The 8004-nt window shown below is 38.0% G+C and overlaps 1 protein-coding gene across 1 annotated transcript; it reads right to left on the reverse strand.

Moving 5' to 3' along the window:
* Positions 1 to 296: 296 nt before the first annotated feature.
* LOC111270869 (proclotting enzyme) lies at positions 297 to 5595 on the reverse strand. Its single transcript, XM_022851335.2, has 7 exons — positions 4664 to 5595; positions 3109 to 3251; positions 2688 to 2891; positions 1826 to 1938; positions 1127 to 1401; positions 733 to 881; positions 297 to 495 (listed from the first exon to the last, which is right to left on the reverse strand). Exons 1-7 carry the CDS (start codon positions 4875 to 4877, stop codon positions 340 to 342), a joined length of 1254 nt encoding a protein of 417 aa, XP_022707070.1. The 5' UTR covers positions 4878 to 5595; the 3' UTR covers positions 297 to 339.
* Between the last annotated feature and the right edge of the window lie 2409 nt (positions 5596 to 8004).

Below are 8004 nucleotides of genomic sequence, written 5' to 3' on the forward strand. Positions count from 1 at the left end.
ACCATAATGCGAAAAATATATGTATATATATATATATATATAAATTATAATTAGAAAAAAAAATATATTTTTTTTTTAATTATAATTTTGTAAAAAAATAAAATTTAAAATAATTATAATAACAAAACATATTGCATTCATAGACCAACTAATGTGTACATTGAAGCTGACTCTTTATCAGTTGCGGCACTATGTATTTAATTGTATCAGAACTTTCTTCTTTGTGGCCTCAGTCCTCGAGTCGGTGGAGGTCTGGAGGCCTTAATAAGACATAATAACGTAATGTACTCTGATCGTCTTAGGAGAAACAAGTTTATCTGGTGTACGAGGTTTTTTTCATTAAAAGTTGTGGTTAAGCCATTCGAGCTGTTTAGTGACCCTGGTGTAGGCACCAGGATATCCAGGCGTGGCGCATTTCTTACCAAACGACACAATTCCCATAAGGTAATAACGGCCATCATCGCCCCACATTATTAGTGGCCCGCCCGAATCACCCTGCGAAAACACGACAGCGGAAGGGGTTAACTTAAAACAATACTTTAGCGTATTCATAACTTTCAAAGATTTAGCTAGCATCATTTGGTAGACAGATTTTCAATGCTCGTATCTTTTCACTATCGTGCGTAGGCCGCTTATTCGATTAATTCCAAGTCAATTGCCAACATATTTCAATGCTTACTTACTAAAAAGAAGTCCTATAACAGCCTACAGATTGAAAAAGGTTAACCTCACCTGACAGGAATCTGTTTTTCCTTCTCCGTCTCCTGCACACAGATAGTCATCGGTAATGTTGAGCTCGTTTTTGAATGCTTTAGCACAGGCTTCCATCGACCAGACAGGAATATCGGTCTCCTTCAAGACTGAGTTACTTTTTCCTGATTCTATTTATACATTTAGAAAAAAGGAAAAGGTTCATAAAAAGCTTAGCGAAATATAGTTATGGCACAACTGCCCACTTACAGCATCGTATTTTCTGTCTATTGCACAAAGGACCAAAGAAGTAGTCAGTGCAAAAGCCGTCAAAGCTGCCCTAGTATCGCCTCACATTACGTAAGAGTAACTAAATATTATTATAAAAGCGGATGAAGATGTTCATTATAAGTCATAGACATTATTTGCTACTCACGGTACTTAGTGTAACCCCAACCAGCCACGATAGCTCTTGCGTTAGTGAGATTTTGTTCGAAACCAGTGTAGGGCAGGCAAACGGGTCCAATTGTCTTAGTGAATAACACATCCTGTACTAGAAAACTCAGCGAAATATCATTCAAGTAAGTTTTCTGCACGTAACCAGGATGGGTCCTATAGCCAAGAATGTTTAGCTCGAGTGTACCCGTAACCTCGTCGCTTCGATCTATATCGTAGTCACCTATCCTCATTCGAAAAATGTTGTAAGGTAGACTAAAACGACAGAAAGTGAAACCGATCAATTTTTCAACCGAGCATTTGGATTTACGCTTTCTGCATACGAAGCACCTACTACCAGTACTATGATAAGGCTCTAATTAACTACTTATTAATTTTATTATTATTATTATTAACTTATGGCAGAAAAACGGCGCTGCGCTAGAATCTAAGACTGCCACAGCGAAATAATATTAAAGATCAGCTAATATGTAAAGAAAGCCGTGAAGCGAAGCAACATGGAAAATTATATTTGAGTAATCCTTCGTACAATTAAAGATTCAAAAATATTTTTGATACAAAGCGATGAGGACAACAATCAACATGCTCAGTTTCCGCCATGAAAATTATTGTAACTTCCATGTCAAAAAGTGCATTAGTATAATTTGTATGTCTGTACAGTTTTATAATGACAACATACGGATGCTTCCCATCGAAGAAACAATGCGCGGCCGACACAACGTGCCTCTGAGAAACGAGGGTGGCACCGCAAATGTGAATCTTCTGGTTATTAAATTCGACGAAGACAGCGATCTGGAATTTTCCAGACAAAAGTCACACATACAAAATGCATCTTTGTTCCATATTTCGAGAATAGTTATAAACTATGGAGCTGGGTTGGTAAGAGTCGTTCAATTTACGGATTATATTATTCTTTTGTGATCAATTGAAGTTAAATAAATAACAGTGTTACGATTCTTTATTTCTTCATTTTGAAAGAACCGTATTTGACAGCCCGTGGTTTTTATGGAGTATCTAAATACGACAAAAATTATCGGAGAAATTATCGAGAAATACATCATATTGTGATAGAGGGATCAAATAATGTTTTTAATGGCTTAATTAAACTCGGGTATACGGACTTTGCTGTGCCACGAGCCCCGCTTTTTCTGTTTCTGATCAACTGATTTCAGCTGACCTACTGCGGGGCTCGTCATTTTGTCTAATAATTTAAAAATATAATTTCTATTTCCTGGCCTAAAATGTAAAACTAATTAACGAGTCCATTGCAATTATAACCTTTGACGCTTCGATTATATCTCATTATTGTAAACAGTGTAAAAAAGCCGACAACGCATAAGGTAGCAAGGTACGTTTTACGTATAATGTTCAAGTGAACAGATGTCTCAATAAGGCATTTCTTAAATTGATTGAGGGCCGTTAATTTCTTTGTAAATATATTGCAGCCAATTATTATCCATTTATGTGGTAATTACCTTTAAAACAAATGCGTGTCACGCCAAAATTTATGATTAGATCAAAGCCAATGTAAACATACTTACAATCCATGGGTATGAACCAGGAACAGCTTCACGTCCACCAACGATACGGTTCGTTTGGAGAGCACCAACACCGCAGTTCTGTGGAAGGAACTGTGGTCTCGGAGGCCGCTGAAGGCCATTAGGTTTAGACTCTGGTCCCGGCTGCGGCCGAGGTAAAGGACCTGATTTTTGCAGTCCGGCGCAACATAGCAGTGGCGTTGATCCCTGCAATTCGTTTAGTTATCAACGTAGCAATTTATGGGTTCCAAGTTCGTGCCGTTGTTGACTCACTGTTTAGAACACATACGAACGGTATTAGTTTCTGACTAAAGAGTTGTGTCAGTGTCGAAAATTTCCATAAAAACGATATCCGATGATAAGTAAAAGTTTCTCCCATATATACTCAATCGAATATTACAAAACATGAAAGCATTGTCCGTACATGAAAGCCGCAAATATATTTTCTCAGATCATTTAACCCAACGCGACGAAGTTGGCGACAGAACTTGATCTCAACGCACAGCCCGTCGAGAGCCTCTGGAGATACACAGGTATCTGGGTCCTCCTTTGGAAATTGCACAGGACCTGAAAATGGATAGTAAGAATTTTAATATATAATAAATCGATCTTTTGTCAGCCATATTCAATTCGGTGCGCCGTTCTAATGATTTTCCAGAGATGCTCATTATGAAGCAGGCAACAAAATATGTCAAGGTATCAAACGATTTGAACTTCGTTTCATTTATTGTCTAGTTTCAAAAGTATAGCAACGGATCTACAGTCACTTAACGATTCTCATCACCAAAGACCTGTGCAAGGTTTCAAATTCAAAATTTTCAAAAATAAATCGTTGAGCTGCTCGGCTAACATTAAGTCCACTTTTATTTCTGCATTTATGAGCTTTTAAACCCCTTAAATAGAAATATGACGCAAATCCACTGCTTATTCATATCGAAACATACATCTTTGCTTTTTATTGCCGGACTGTGGAAGCACAGTGATCGCAACGACCTAAATCAATATTGAATAATTTGGTACACTATACATGTCATTGTAAAATCTTGTTCCCAAGAATCAAGTTCGAAGAATTGTTGAGTTCGGTGGGACGAAAACACTGCAATAAACTAAACATATTGTAATAATATACTTCTTTCCAATATACTTCCAAAACACTTCTTGCGGTAAATAAACAACAGTTATTAGTCATCTATAAAAGCATGCGAAAATAATCACTTTAGATATTAGATTCTGTGCACTATCGATCTGCTCTTTTCAAAGGAGCAAGGTCGATGAATGGTTAATACTATTTAATTTTAGCGTTGCCAATTATAAAAATTATTACTATCATATTTCTTCATAATATTATCACCAGCTCTTGGAATTCTACAGATATTACATATCTCTTTCTTTGACGAAGTTGTGAACATATTATTTCTTGAAAAATAGTTTGGTAATAGTCACAAGTGGTTATACTGGAAATGGCATACTTTAGCTGGAAAGAGTATATATTCACGAAAAAAAGTGGTCCTTACTTACATGTTAGTATGCAACTAGAACAGGATTTTTTTAGTGCTTAGTTCTGAATTAGAGAAAATGCATGAGGTCGATAATGAAAAGTGACTAACTAGGAATTAGTCTACATTCTCATAAGCGTCACCATAATCTGTGCGTAACCGCCTGCTAAGATTATGAATGTAGGTCATTATACGTTTTCTTCGTTTCTTCTCTTTTTTGTTTTGGCAATATTCTCTGTTTAGGTTGTAGACAAGGAGATACTACGGATCTCGTTCATAATACGTAACTGTGTGGCAAGCTCATTTTTGGAGCATAACTCATTCCAAGAAATCGTTAGACACTCACTAGAAATTACGTCACTTAAGTAGGGGGTTCTGCTTATTCTATCACAAGCTAACCTGCTCTTGGCACTGGATTTGTCTAGTCGATATACAATCTATACAACAATAGGAATATCTGTTGTTTGTACTAATTCTTCCTACCTGTCAAGGCAAACCGTTCCTCGAGTTCGTCACTTGTGTTATTAGGGTTTCCACTTGGCTCCGCGTTTTCGGCATTATTGTTGTCCTGACTGGTAGCCGTCTCAGACGCGCGAGCTTTTTGTGAAAACGTTGCTGTCACCAATAATAATAATAAGGCAGTTTTCCAAAGAACATTGCGTTTGAATCTTAAATTTGTACCCGGAGTGGTCCGCATACTCCTTCTTTTTATGTTCACTGTTCTTTTCGTATGTCTTCTCTTCAATTGTGCTAGTGTAGATGCACGCCTTTGTATTGCTTAGTTTTCCGTAGAGGTTTTCTTGAGCGTATATTGCGACCAAAAAAAAGTACCATTGCGACGACAAGTTGTACCAGTGGCGAAATGGCCTGTTAAACTCCTTTATTGTGCTTCTGTATGGCAGCATAGTCTGAGAGAAGGATTTATTTTGTGACAAGTATCCTTCAGTGTTGCGGCATCTGGTGACGTTACCCAGCCCTCGCAAGGAAAGGCCGCCACGTTTGCCTCTCCCAGAATGCGAGAAGTTGATGATGCCGACACCCTTTGCAGTGGAGAAAATCACGACCGTGGAACGAAAATAAGTCCCTATGACAACGACGTGGTGCAGTGCTCAACCGAAATCTCGACAATGACTGCAGACAATACTATTAGGCTACTTACAGCTAACAGTTGGCAGCATTTCTCATAAATAAGTAGAGCACTATTAATTTTAATAGAGGAAAGAAGAAAAATACCTTCGCAGTTTCTGGATTTCGTTCTCGAGGTAAAGAAATGAGCATCTCTATAGTACAACATCGTCACCTTTGTTTACGAGCTTTCTTGGTCAGGAAAAAGAATTTCTGCCATTAAGCCGTGACCTGGTACAAGCCAATAGGGAAAACATGATACAAATGCGTACTGTCTCTTTCGCATTCAGACAGGCGTATGACATAATGCAGATAGATTTATAGGCGTAGTTCTCGTTGAAGAGTTCTTTACAGTTGTTAAAGCCAAAGAGATTTGTTGCGAGGGGATGCTTACTAGACGCGCGCTGTGTGACGCTAGACCTTTCTAGTGTCGACTTTTTTCTCTGGTAAAATGACAACAGTAACAAGCCAGAATATGCAAATAATTGGCTAAGGAAGCTCGATGCTGAGTGGATACGAAAATCTATTGCATTTATGCTAAATTTTGTGCACTCTTACACTTTACAGCATATAACTATAGCAAAACGACATGAATTATATAATACACAACACATCGTAAATACTTTGATTGTCTGCAATAGCAAAACTGACCTAACAAGAGCTACTTATAAAATGAACAGATCGTAATATTTAAATAAGTTTGAATTACTTACCCTTTATATACTATTAGTTACTTCAGGAAACGTATTGGCTCCTGCCTTTCCCCATCATTTATATGAGGTAACAGGCTAAGTAGATAACGGTTTATTCTAGCCCAAAACGTTCGTTTGCAACCGCAGTTGTACGACATACAGCAGGACGTCTGCACAAGCCAACTCACAGATTTGCATTACATGCAGAATGTGGAGAGGCAAAAGACATGCCATTTAGGTAGAAAGCAAACGGATTGAAAGAGAACAAGTAAATGCAAACATATTTTAGAAGGGTCATCTTGATAGGTTATAGACAGAAACGTCAAGGGCCTTAGTTGTCGCTACTGCCTGCTTAGCCCTCAATAGAAGTAGGATTTATTAAAAGGAAATTAAAGTGCATCGGTATCTGAATTATTTTGCCGCCTCGTTAAATAGAAAATACTTCCTTAACGAACGATAGCCGGCGTAAGAATAATTCAGAACGCGTTTGTAATAGATTAAAGTGTATTACCACCGCGTCGTTACTGTGCCAGAATATCACTATGCGCACAGTTATATTAACCTGAAAAAACACCATGTAATTTCATTTAGCTTACATCTGTTAAAGTATATCGCTCTGCAAACAAACAATTTTCGAACTTTTCGCGTTCGTGTCTATTTGATCGAATTAATAGTTACGGTGATCACTGAAAAAACCGTCATTTACAAACTACTCTAAAGATGCTCGAAGATGCTAACACCGTTCGGAATTTTAATGTATGACGCAAATTGCAAATGTCTGATTTTCCGAAATACAACAAACGGGGTCGTAACACTTTGTGCGTCTTTGTAATTGAATGCAATGGTTCTTATTTAATCCTACTGTTAGTTAATCCTACAGTTAATGTTGTCTGTCGCTATGGGAAGTGACAGACATCACCTTTATAAATAATGAGTTTCTTAAGAGTAAGTACGGTAGTACTGTTTCGGCGTGGGCTCGTAAATAAATCTTTTAATTTTGTTAGTACCTAAATCACTACTAAGAAGCGGCTGGTTAAGCCGAGTGAGTACTTACTTCTTACCATAAGTTTTTCAATAAAAGCCCCGGTACCTGCCGTATCAGAACGAGTTCTCGTGGTTCCAACTATGCTCAAGTGACTGCCAAGGCAGGTATAACATTACAGATAAAGCTACAACAGAACCAACGCAACATAAATGACTGTAATTAAAAGCACGATACTAACAACCGTAAGCAAATTAGCGCATAGGCACACAGAACCAGTAATAACACACGTGCCAATTAATTAGAGTCACTTACCGGTAAACTGGCGACCTCGTAATCCGCTAAAATCTTTATGAATCTACCCTCAGTATATGGAGTCGTTCTTAGTGGTCTCTACTGTTTTTAGCTAAAATGACTATACATGTACACTACAGTGGACTCTACAAGATTACCTCATAGTACAAAGGCTGCTGGTTTGGCGTCAACGGCTTTCTTGACGCTTCTAATGCTGTTTATGTAAATATCGTATATGAGGTGACGCAGCAGTATTACCCAGCTTAGCTTGTGATTAAAAAACGGGGCTAGGTGCCGCGGCCTTAAGTCTAGTCCTCGACACCTCAATACTCTACATCATTCTCATACATAAAGGAAATTTGTATAATGTCTACAGATAACAAGGGAGACCTCTGTGCCCTGCACATGTACGCACAGCGTGCAGGTTAAAAGGAAAAAGCCACAGCACAAATGTGAATTCTCTTTATGAGCACCGCTGATGAGATGAATATGGTCGAATCTGCGCGACTCTTTTAAAATAGAGCGATCCTTTGCTTTTCCATTCACTAAACTTTCCCCCGTAGGCTACCGTTAAGAATAGCCTGCAATGTACTCCTGTTATTAAGACAAAACATTCTTTCGAATGAACAAAAATAGACCGAACAACTATGTTCGTTAGTTTTACGCAAATAAATGGTAGCTAATAATATAACAAACATCCATTATAATGCCCTGTGAGACAGTACTAGAAA

The sequence above is a fragment of the Varroa jacobsoni genome, unplaced genomic scaffold, assembly GCF_002532875.2.
Source record: "Varroa jacobsoni isolate VJ856 unplaced genomic scaffold, vjacob_1.0 contig00150, whole genome shotgun sequence".
Lineage (NCBI taxonomy): Eukaryota > Metazoa > Arthropoda > Arachnida > Mesostigmata > Varroidae > Varroa > Varroa jacobsoni.

Coding starts and splice junctions, on each gene's coding strand:
- LOC111270869 (XM_022851335.2), bottom strand. CDS start 4,877: ATGCGGACCACTCCGGGTACAAATTTAAGATTCAAACGCAATGTTCTT. Junction 1,402..1,825: donor TTCTTCGATGGGAAGCATCC/GTATGTTGTCAT, acceptor CTGTCGTTTTAG/TCTACCTTACAACATTTTTC. Junction 496..732: donor GAAAAACAGATTCCTGTCAG/GTGAGGTTAACC, acceptor GTGTTTTCGCAG/GGTGATTCGGGCGGGCCACT.